This window comes from Erpetoichthys calabaricus, chromosome 4, assembly GCF_900747795.2.
Source record: "Erpetoichthys calabaricus chromosome 4, fErpCal1.3, whole genome shotgun sequence".
Lineage (NCBI taxonomy): Eukaryota > Metazoa > Chordata > Cladistia > Polypteriformes > Polypteridae > Erpetoichthys > Erpetoichthys calabaricus.
Genome location: NC_041397.2, coordinates 266,723,835 through 266,736,051, shown reverse-complemented (window position 1 = coordinate 266,736,051; position 12,217 = coordinate 266,723,835). Strand labels below are relative to the sequence as shown.

General features: G+C 37.3%; 1 protein-coding gene across 2 annotated transcripts in view; it reads left to right on the top strand.

Moving 5' to 3' along the window:
* The window catches only part of gdap2 (ganglioside induced differentiation associated protein 2), a 77,143-nt gene that overhangs the window by 36,877 nt on the left and 28,049 nt on the right, over positions 1-12,217 (top strand). For both annotated transcript variants that reach the window (XM_028800746.2, XM_028800747.2), the window contains 4 exons: positions 737-887; positions 1,065-1,141; positions 4,000-4,076; positions 4,485-4,624. In XM_028800746.2, coding sequence (XP_028656579.1) covers positions 737-887; positions 1,065-1,141; positions 4,000-4,076; positions 4,485-4,624 — 445 coding nt within the window. The remainder of the gene's footprint in view (positions 1-736; positions 888-1,064; positions 1,142-3,999; positions 4,077-4,484; positions 4,625-12,217) is intronic.

Below are 12,217 nucleotides of genomic sequence, written 5' to 3'. Positions count from 1 at the left end.
GTGTGGGTGGTCGCGTCCGGGTGGCTGTACAACCTGGCGTGCACGCTTTACCTCAGGTGTAGTTCACAGGTCATAGGCATGGTAAAGTTTCCATTTATTTCAATAACCCTGTTTGAACTAAAGCGGTTTCTTTGTGTGGGTGCCTTCGTTCATTGTTTGTACTCATGACTGTACAGGTTGTGTTGTTTGGGCGCTCACAGGTTGTGTTGTCTGGGCGCCACCTACTGACTCTGGGAAGCCGCTGCGTTTGACTCTGGGGCGGAAGCCGCTGCGTTTGACTCTGGACTCTGGGGCGGGTGCCAAGGCCACAGTGCGCATGCGTGCGTTTGACTCTGGACTCTGGGGTGGGCGCCAAGGCCGCAGTGCGCATGTCCCTCAGTGCGTCCGCTGTGCATAAATTAACTGTGGTTTAGTAATATAGATATGGACTTTTATACCTTCTACTATTCTTTTTGCCTTGCTGTACTTCATTTTATTCCATCTGCCTATTCTGTCAGTCTTACAGTGTTACCTCTTTCTTCAAACACTTTTTTTTGAATGGGGTCTATAATCAACTGTCCTATAAAAAGTAAAGTGCATAATTTATTAAAGAGTTGATGTTGTCATTGAGTACTTAAAATGGAATTGATATTTTGTTTTTCCTTGCAAAAATCTAAAAGTAAAATTGCATATTACATATATATTAATATTCTAAATGGTATTATTTTTGTTTAAAAAAAAAAAAATCAAAATTCAGAATACTCTGATGAAGATGATCTGAAAAGTGATCTGTCCTTCGTGGGATCTCATGCCTTTTCCCGTATGGAAGATGATATTGACAAGCAACGGAAGCTTGTTCTGCAAGGCCAAATGTCTGATGCAGCTTTGCAAAAACAGCACCAGAGGAAGTGAGATCCTTTAATTTCTTCTTAATTTTTTCTTTCACTTAATTTTAAAATGCATGTGTTTATTACTATGAATATATATGTTGCTATGAGCTATAGTGTTATCATTTGATATATTCTCTAGTCTTTCATTTTCAAAAAGCTTGATTTACTAAGCAAATTCCTTAATTTTTTTCATAGCTATAATCGTTGGTTAGGCAGAGCAAGAGGTGAGGATCTGTCCGATATTGCAGCGTTAAAAGCATTGTATCAAACAGGTAAGTCTGTTGTGTATTTTTTTTTTCTTGCAGCAAATTATTATCCTGTCATTTTAGAAATACCTTTGCGTAGCTTTAATAAAGAAGTTTAAGTTTTGATTTAAAAATACAGTTAACTATAAAAAAGTAGTCATCACAGTCCATCTTTGAGATTTTCTCATTTTATTACAATAAAGCTTTAGAAATATATTTCTGGTTAATTTTTCCATTGAAAGTCTTCCACAATGGAAAAAATACCTTTAATTGTAGACAGAGAACTTGTTAAAGAAATATTTACTACTACATTTTCAGCCTTATGAATCTGGGCAGGGCACTTTTCCATTTTCCCCTTTAGAGTTCCCTAGATTCGGTCATGGTCAGTGGTGGACTTTAATATTTTCACATCTTGACACACTCATAATTTGACCAAGAGGCCAATTTTGACCTATTTGCTTTTAAACCATCCCAGTCAAACAGTTTGACTTTGGCTGTATACTGTTGGCTTTGTTCTATAGGAAGAGAAGTATTAATTCAGGTCTAAGATCTCTAGGATGTTAGGCAGATTTTCATTTATTATTTTCATGTGGTTGGCCAAATATATTTTGTATTCTGCCTTCAAATTTTCTAGAACCTTTTAACAAAAAAAAAAAATAATACAGTAATCCCTCCTCCATCGCGGGGGTTGCGTTCCAGAGCCACCCGCGAAATAAGAAAATCCGCGAAGTAGAAACCATATGTTTATATGGTTATTTTTATATTGTCATGCTTGGGTCACAGATTTGCGCAGAAACACAGGAGGTTGTAGACAGGAACATTATTCAAACACTGCAAACAAACATTTGTCTCTTTTTCAAAAGTTTAAACTGTGCTCCATGACAAGACAGAGATGACAGTTCTGTCTCACAATTAAAAGAATGCAAACATATCTTCCTCTTCAAAGGAAACAGAGAGGAAAGCAAACAAATCAATAGGGCTGTTTGTTTTTAAGTATGCGAAGCACGGCGGTACAAAGCTGTTGAAGGCGGTAGCTCACACCCCGTCAGGAAGGAAGGAAGGAAGAGAGAGAGAGAGAGAGAGAGACAAAAATCAATACGTGCCCTTTGAGCTTTTAAGTATGCGAAGCACCGTGCAGCATACTTAAAAGCTGCACACAGAAGGTAGCAACGTGAAGATAATCTTTCAGCATTTTTAGACGAGCGTCCGTATCGTCTAGGTGTGCGAACAGCCCCCCTGCTCACACCCCCTACATCAGGATCACAGATAGTCAGCGCGAGAGAGAAAGAACAGTAAGTTGGGTAGCTTCTCAGCCATCTGCCAATAGCGTCCCTTGTATGAAATCAACTGGGCAAACCAACTGAGGAAGTATGTACCAGAAATTAAAAGACCCATTGTCCTCAGAAATCCGCGAACCAGCAAAAAATCCGTGATATATATTTAAATATGCTTACATATAAAATCCGCGATAGAGTGAAGCCGCGAAAGGCGAAGCGCGATATAGCGAGGGATCACTGTAATAATACTTGTAGAATGTTACTGCAGCTGCCAAAGTGCATGGCAAGGATTGTGTTTACACGATGATAATGTTTAATGCTTTTTTCAAACATAGTGGCCTGCATCAAAGTTCTAGTCATTTTCCACTTTCTTCCACATACCATCTAGCAAAATGTAGTTGCTTCATACTTCTGATTTCAACACTAAATTTGTAAACCACCTGGCCAGTAGTTATGTCTGTCATTTTAGATGTGTACTAATTGATATACTGCTCTTTTTGGGCCTCCTTTTCCTGGTGCTTTTTGAAGAGTTTGACTTCAGCATATATTTATAGTTGTCCCAAAGATAGTTAATTTCTTTATAATGTTTTTACTGTGATTTACATATTTTCTACTCCTAGACATGTTCATTTGCATTCATGGTGGATCATTTGATAGGAGCAGTACTACCCAGCTATGAATTTTTCTGGAGAAAGTTGACTTCAATGTACTGCATATGAAAGTAGGGGTGTGTGTGTAAGTGAGTGAGAGAGAGTCCTTTCTGTGGATGGCCCCCACCTTACATAATACTTTTGTGATGGTCACCGGCTCCCCATAACCTTGTAGTGAAAATGTATGTAAGAAGCAGAGTAAACCTTTTGTGGAACATGATTAAGTAGTCAATTTGGACTCAGCTAGGCTTCTTCCACAGCACCGGAACCTCTGTAAGCTTTTCATAATAAAGGGAAAACATGTATTGAAATAGTTATTTTCTTTTCATTTATGATTAAGTTAACTGTATGTAATGTTCTATTCACTTGGATATTGTGGTGTTTTTGTTTAATGATTAAAAATTCTATAAAAATACAGGGTGAGTCAAAATTATGTTAACATTTGAATGGTGGAAACAATTTATTCACAAAACATACTTCATATGTGCAAGATGATTTACAGGAATGTCTCAACCTGTTCGACAAAAACCAATGAGCAACAGTACTATTTAAAGCCCGGACACACATTTTGCGGGAATAGATGATACCACAGTCCATATTCTGTTCTTCAGGTCATTGATATCACAGATTTTCCTGCTATACATGCACTCCTTCAGCATACCCCATAACCAGAAATCACTGTCAAATCAGGGAGTGTGGAGGCCATGGAAATGGTCCACCACAACCTATCCATCGACCTGGAAAGGCGTGGTCGAGATAAAAATAATACATTATTGTTAGCATAATTTTCACTCACCCTGTACATTTACAATTCCATATAATAACACAACAAACTGTGAAAAGATCCGGCCCAATGAATACTTTTTAGCAGCTCTATCTGTGTTTCAGTTAAGTGAAGATGAAAAGCTTTTAACTGATTCTGTGATTTTGTTTTTGATTGCTGTATGTTTCATTTTAGGTGTGGATACCAGGGGCCGAACAGTCATGGTCATAGTTGGGAGGAATATTCCAGTTACACTGATTGATATGGAAAAGGTAATAAATCGATAACATTAAGTCATACCATTATTTAACTGCATGAAATAGTGAAAACAATCTCAGCTTTTACAGTCAGTTTTTAGTCTAGCTTTTACATTTTTATGGATAGTTTTGTGCGTGTGTGTGTGTATGTATATAGACAGTGTTGTGAAAAAGTATTTGCCCCCTTCTTGATTTCTTTTTTCTTTTTTTTTTCTTTTATTTATATATATATATATATATATATATATATATATATATATATATATATATATATATATATATATATATATATATGCTTATTTTCACTTATATTACAAAGTGATATAAAAGCTAGTGAAAATAATAAGAATGTAATATATATACTAATATAATTTAATATAATTATACATAATTTAATGTATAACTTACATGGTTGTCTTCTAGGCTCTTCTCTACTTTATTCATGTCATGGACCACATAGTCGTGAAGGAGTATGTTATGGTGTATTTCCACACCTTAACAGGAGAACACAACCACATAGACACGGATTTTATTAAGAAACTTTATGACATTGTTGATGCCAAGTAAGTTAGCTTATAGCTTTCTGAGTTGTAATTCATCACCCTGTTAGTGTGTAATTAGAATAAACATAGTTGAAGAACAATATTATATGCTTGTGTACATTTTAGCCTGTAGTAGGCTGCATTGCTGGTTGAGGAAACCTTTTTTTTTTCTAATACTATGTGATTTACCCTTTATTAGTGTATGATGTATGTGTGCTGTATCATTGTTTTACATAGGTGTAAGATTGTTCCAGAGGTATGGGGTTGGTAGTGGCTTTTCTCAAAACATTTTTGAAATCTAAGCAAGTTACATCTGCAGAAAATGGAATTTACTTTAACAAAGCTGACTAGTTTCTTCAGTAAAATGAAAAGAATGGAGAATACACCTAACATTGGCATTCATATATGTAGATATTATTTCTAAAAATATAACTATTTAACTTTAGTGTTTACTGGGATTAAAATTTCCTCGTATCAATCCAAAATAAAGGGTAATTAAAAGGAAACATTTAAAGATAAAGCAAAAACAGAATCAAATCTATCTAGAAGTTAACAGGGAAGCTTGACTGGTTATCATTCAGTTTAAGGTTGCATAACTCCATTAATATACGATTTAAAAAAAAAAAAAAAAAAAAAGCATACTGTAATTTGTGAAAATGCAGTGTTGCTCTGTCCAGGATTGTTTCGCACTTTGCTGCTAAAATAGGCAGTAGACCGCCTCACAGCGCAGAATTGGATTAAATAGGTTTAAAAATGTGTGTGTGCTAATCTGTAATCCATACTACTAACCGAAGGTTGTAAACCGGATGGATGCAGGGCGCATCGAAGCGCACACGCACTGCTGCACTGCAACGAGCCTGCCCATAGCTAACGACACAGCCACAGAAAACACAGAAACGAGAACGTTGTAAACCGGATGTCACGAATCGCCTACTAGTGTGATACGACACAGCCACAGAAAACACAGATTAGATGTACCAGACTCAGCCGTTTGCTTAGGCTGTACAAATCCGAGCCCATAGCTAACGACACTGCCACAGAGAAAACAAAAACAAAATGATTCAGCGTATATTTGAATCACATTACAGTATTACAGTACGGAATCCCCAGACGTCCAGACTTCGAAGCACACGCGCACTGCCGCCTACAACGCGCTTCTGAAACACCACAGGCAGAGGAGTCACGGCTCAAAAACGAAACAGCTCCCAGGCAAAGGAGTCACAGCTCAGAAACGAAAACAGCTCAACTAACGGAAATACAAATCCGAGCCCATAGCTAACGACACAGCCATGGAGAAAACAAAAACGAAGCGATTCAGCGCATATTTGAATCACATTACAGTATTACAATACGGAATCCCCAGACGTCCAGACTACACAGCATATTTGAATCACATTACAGTAATACATTATTAACAGTCCAGCCACAGAAAACACAGAAACGACACCAGATGGAAGAAAACAATAAACGAACGCTCCGTATTAAACGTAAGTGCTTTTATAATTCCTAACAGTAAACGACTTATAGCTAATGGAGTCACGGCTCCAAAAAGAAACCGCTCAAGTAACAGAAATTCAAAAACGAGCCCGTATGGATAAAATGAATGAACGAAGGTGCCCACACAAAGACACCGCTTTAGTACAAATATGTTTATTTAATTAAATGAAAACTTTACCATGGCTACGACCTGTAAACTAAACCTGAGGTAAGGCGTGCATGCCAGGTTGTACAGCCGCCCGAACGCGACCGCCCACACCACCGCGTATACCACGTTTGTTTAGTAATGTAGCCCTCCATGCCCGGATCCGCTGACATGGCCACTTCAGCACGCAAATCCACCGCCGTCAGCAAACGACTTCTCGCTGACGACACAGCCATAGAAACACAAAACGAAACTGCATGGTTAAAAACAATGAATGAAGGCGCCTACAACTGAGTCACAGCTCCAACAAATATGTTTATTTAATTAAATGAACATTCCGAGGTCGCACCCACCCTCCATGATATTTCATCCCTCCATGTATTGGAGGGAACAGAAAGTGATTGCCATTCTTGGATTTGTGATTCTTTCGAGAATCGCGGGCTTGCTGGTATGGCTATAAGTAATGCATTAAAATAAAAAATATGCTTACCGAATAATGTGTAGAATTAATTGACTTAATTATATCATTTTTATTTTCATTGGAGTTTTGTAAAAAATCTAGTTTGAAATTTCACATACCTAAAAAAAAAAAAGTACAATGAATAAACCTACAAAGGGTCATAACTTCACAACTTAGTTTCACAGAGTCTCCTTTTTGTGGATTTAAGTAAATAATACAGTACCTTTTTACAATTTTTTTGGGATTCTGTTGTTCCTGAGACTACTTTGGAAAGATATTTGGAAATTATCATAAAACTTAGTTGGAAAGCTATTTGGTTCTGGGGATTTCTTGTTTTATGTAGATTTTAAAGTGTCTGTTACTTTTTCCAAAAATTTCTTCTCTGTCCACTTTTGTAAAGCTTTCGTTTGCTGTTTTATTCTGTTTAGAAATTGTTTTGGGATTTTGACAATTTGTTGGGGTTTTTTTTGCGTTGGTAAAGTCATCTGAAATGTATTAGTTTTTTAAATTTCCCTTTTATTTTGCTATTTTCATGTATGTCTGCTGACTAGACTGATATGCCACTTTTCCATTTTTCATATTTTTTATGGCTGCTTACAATTTCTTGGTTAGAGCCTTATTAGTTTTTCTTCTCTTTTGCATACTTTGATAATTTAACTTTACTGATTAGTTCTCACATTTTTTCCATGTTTTATGCTGTAAAAATTTTCCACCTTGTATATCAAATAAGTTTTCTCTCCCATACTGACATTTTCTTTACTTTTTTGTTGGAGGTAAGTATGTAAATATATTTGTGTTAAATCCCATTATTAACTTTGGGTTTTCCAGCAGTCATAGAATGTTAACTATTGTTCTGTATTTCTCAACAGGAATAAATATTTTCATCTTCTAAAATTTGAATATTTCCTAATTCCTTTCACCTGTCCTTATTTCATATGCTTAAATGCTGTAGAACCTCAACATTCTTATTTACGTTAACAGCAGAATATTAGTAAAACAAAAAAGAATACAAAAATAAAATATAGCACAGTATACACTGGCACAAGGTGTGGTATTCCAAGGAGAGAGATGTGCTGCCCATTTAATATTGTTCTGCTTCACTTCCATATTTCCTTATGTGCATGTAGTGCTCCATCTAATCTGGCTGTGTTGGACATGTAGCGCCAAAGTCCCCAATAACATTGTTCACGATAGATTATATTTTAAAGTTGTTAATTTATATACATATTGTACATATTAATGGGTATTGGCATAGCCAAGTTCATTGAACTTTGTGAGTGTACTAAGGGGTTGTCTAAAGAAACTTTAGTGTGTGCAGTTCCATGGGAAGATAATCTCATGTATAATATGAGGTACTACTGTAATGTATTGTTGGTTGGGAAATGACATTGGTCTAGAAATCATTAGATAAAGAAGATTAAACCAGTTTACAACATTTATTTCTTCTTCTGCTTCTTCACCTTACTTGACCACATTATCCAAGTCGGTATTAAAAAAAAAAAAAAAACTGCTGAATAACTGCTGAATTTTTTTTTAGTTTGATTGTTACAGTACTATAAATTACTATAAATATGTACAGTGCATCCGGAAAGTATTCACAGCGCATCACTTCCACATTTTGTTATGTTACAGCCTTATTCCAAAATGGATTAAATTCATTTTTTCCTTCAGAATTCTACACACAACACCCCATAATGACAACGTGAAAAAAGTTTACTTGAGATTTTTGCAAATTTATTAAAAATAAAAAAATTGAGAAACCACATGTACATAAGTATTCACAGCCTTTGCCATGAAGCTCAAAATTGAGCTCAGTTGCATCCTGATTCCCCTGATCATCCTTGAGATGTTTCTGCAGCTTAATTGGAGTCCACCTGTGGTAAATTCAGTTGATTGGACATGATTTGGAAAGGCACACACCTGTCTATATAAGGTCCCACAGTTGACAGTTCATGTCAGAGCACAAACCAAGCATGAAGTCAAAGGAATTGTCTGTAGACCTCTGAGATAGGATTGTCTCGAGGCACAAATCTGGGGAAGGTTACAGAAAAATTTCTGCTGCTTTGAAGGTCCCAATGAGCACAGTGGCCTCCATCATCCATAAGTGGAAGAAGGTCGAAACCACCAGGACTCTTCCTAGAGCTGGACGGCCATCTAAACTGAGAGATCGGGGGAGAAGGGCCTTAGTCAGGGAGGTGACCAATAACCTGATGGTCACTCTGTCAGAGCTCCACAGGAATCCACCAATCAGGCCTGTATGGTAGAGTGGCCAGACGGAAGCCAATCCTTAATAAAAGGCACATGGCAGCCCGCCTGGAGTTTGCCAAAACGCACCTGAAGGACTCTCAGACCATGAGAAAGAAAATTCTCTGGTCTGATGAGACAAAGATTGAACTCTTTGGTGTAAATGCCAGGCGTCACGTTTGGAGGAAACCAGGCACTGCTCATCACCAGGCCAATACCATCCCTACAGTGAGGGATGGTGGTGGCAGCATCATGCTGTGGGGATGTTTTTCAGCGGCAAGGACTGGGAGACTAATCAGGATAAAGGGAAAGGTAACTGCAGCAATAATGTACAGAGACATCCTGGATGAAAACCTGCTCCAGAGCGCTCTTGACCTCAGACTGGGGCGACGGTTCATCTTTCAGCTGGACAACGACCCTAAACACACAGCCCAGATATCAAAGGAGTGGCTTCATGACAACTCTGTGAATGTCCTTGAGTGGCCCAGCCAGAACCCAAACTTGAATCCGATTGAACATCTCTGGAGAGATCTTAAAATGGCTGTGCACCGACGCTTCCCATCCAACCTGATGGAGCTTGAGAAGTGCTGCAAAGAGGAGTGGGCGAAACTGGCCAAGGATAGGTGTGCCAAGCTTGTGGCATCATATTCAAAAAGACTTGAAGCTGTAATTGCTGCCAAAGGTGCATCGACAAAAGTATTGAGCAAAGGCTGTGAATACTTAAGTACATGTGATTTCTCAGTTTTTTTTATTTTTAATAAATTTGCAAAAACCTCAAGTAAACATTTTTCACGTTGTCATTATGGGGTGTTGTGTGTAGAATTCTGAGGGAAAAAATGAATTTAATCCATTTTAGAATAAGGCTGTAACATAACAAAATGTGGAAAAAGTGATGCGCTGTGAATACTTTCCAGATGCACTGTATGTCATATTATAGATTTTGTGTGTTCATTTGGCACTTTTCTCCAGTGCTTATTTAATTTTGCTTTACTTATTAAGTATTAAGTAACAATTCCATTGTCCCTTATTGGAAAAAACAAACTAAATAGAAATGTTAGTTTGCACAACTGTTATCTTCATAGGTTTTCATTAGAGGTAGTGATGTTGATATGATAAGTAAAATAGTTTGTTGCAACAGCTCCCTGAACTGTTTTGTTATTTTTTTAGAGGAATAATTATAGTAATAATTAAAACAGTAAATACTTCTGATCTGTCAGAATCTGGTTGTTCAAATTCTTAGAGCCCCAGGTGGGAAGTTAATTTTGACATTTAGAATGGTTTTTTTTTTGCTTTAGCATCTTTGTAATGTTTTGTAGTTTCATATTCTGATGCAGTTGTAGATTTTAAAACATGCATTTGGACATGAGTGTAGCTTTTCACCATCCTGTGGAGTTCATGCAAAGTTAGTTTGAGTTGTTTCAACATACTGCGTAAAGAACAGCAGAAAGACTATGATGAAGTGACACATCTAAATTTACTGTTTAGTTATGTTTTCGATTAACATTAGCTATATAGTAGTGCTGGGCGGTATACCGGTTCATACCGAAAACCGTTTTTTATTTTTTTTATGATATGGATTTTTCTTATACCGCAACACCGGTTTAAATTGCCTAAACGACGTTCGGAACGTGGCGCAGCGGGAAACTGTTCACGTGGGGACCTTTTTCACTGCTACACCGCTAAACACAGATTTGTTGCACTAGGACTCTTTTTCACTGCTACACCACCAAATAGTGGGCGGTAGCATAGGAATGCTGCGTGGTGAAAATGGACAGAGAACCTGGAGATACTTTAGTTTTAAAAGGTCAGATGTGTAAATACTGTTTCTATACTACTGGATAATACTGCAAGCCAAGTTGTATTTGTTTTATTTGTTTTCAATACAGTGTAATGTACCTGGGTACTGTGTAATAGTGTGATGACATGTTGACTTTATTCTCGCCGTGTATGTCAAGATTAAAGTCGACATGTTGACTTTATTCTCGTAATTTGTCATTAAAGTAGAACATCGTAAAATAAACTTCATCGTAAAATGAATATTTAATTTACTAGATTTTCTCAAACCCCGTCATAAGTTATATAGCACATTAAATGCTTTGTGTTAAGTGATTCTTTGACTGTGGAAGATTGTGGGTTCGCTTCCCGGTTCCTCCCTGTGTGGATAGTGCTTTGAGTACTGAGAAAAGCGCTATATAAATGTAATGAATTATTATTATTAAACTGACTTCTTCTTGCACTAAGAGGAGGCGCTGGCAGCGATCGCCGCACAGAATACATTCACTTCATGATCTTCCTTCTCTCTGAACATTTAGAATGCTAAAATAAATACTTAATATAATTTTCATGGTGAAATGCATTAAAGCATGCATTAATCATATGGGGGCACGGCGGCGTGCCTGCCTTGCATTTGCATGTTTTTCTGGTGGGTTTACTCGGCGCTTCAGTTTCCTTTCAAAGTCATGTAGGATGTGGGGTTTTGTTGTGCTATATTGACCCTGCTAGTGTATGTTTTGCTTGTATTCATCCTTCGATGTGCTGGCGACTCAATCAGAGATGGGCGCTGCTCTGAATGGATTGCATAATTAAACATGTATAACGAAGATATTTTTAAAGTTCTGAACACTCCGTGGGCTAAGTTTATAACTAGTTTTAATTTCACAAAGACGTTTATCGTGTGGGGATTGGTTATGTGGTGAAAGAAAAAGTAAGGATAGGAACTGGGGTTTTGGTAGCCTACGTCAGATAGAGACAGCATGCATGCAATAAAGAGAGCCCGCTCAGAAGAACATGCATTGAATTCTGTGTTCGTGTCTCCAACCAGCAGATCACAAACCCAACATTTACACAATATTTAAGTTAAACCTGTTCGATAGCTATTCATACATCCAGTTTTTTGGAGCCTCGTCACACCTGCCATAAAGTTCTCTACACTGAACATACACCTGGGGACCCCTTACTGCGAGGGAGCAGCACTACCGCCTCACTACCGTGCATGTGTAATACCTGCTTTAATTCATTTCATCATGAAAATGATATCAAGTATTTATCTTATCATTCAAAATTTTCAGAAAGCAGGAATATCATGAAGTGAATGGATTCTGTATGGTGATCGCTGTCTTCTCTTAGTGCGGAGGAAGTCAGTTTAAGAAGCGTAGTGATTAACCACTGGGTCGGGGAACGTAACACAAAGCATTTAATGTGCTGCATTAATTTATGAAGGGGTAAATTAAGTAATTGATTAAACATTGATTTTAGGAAGAAGTTTAGT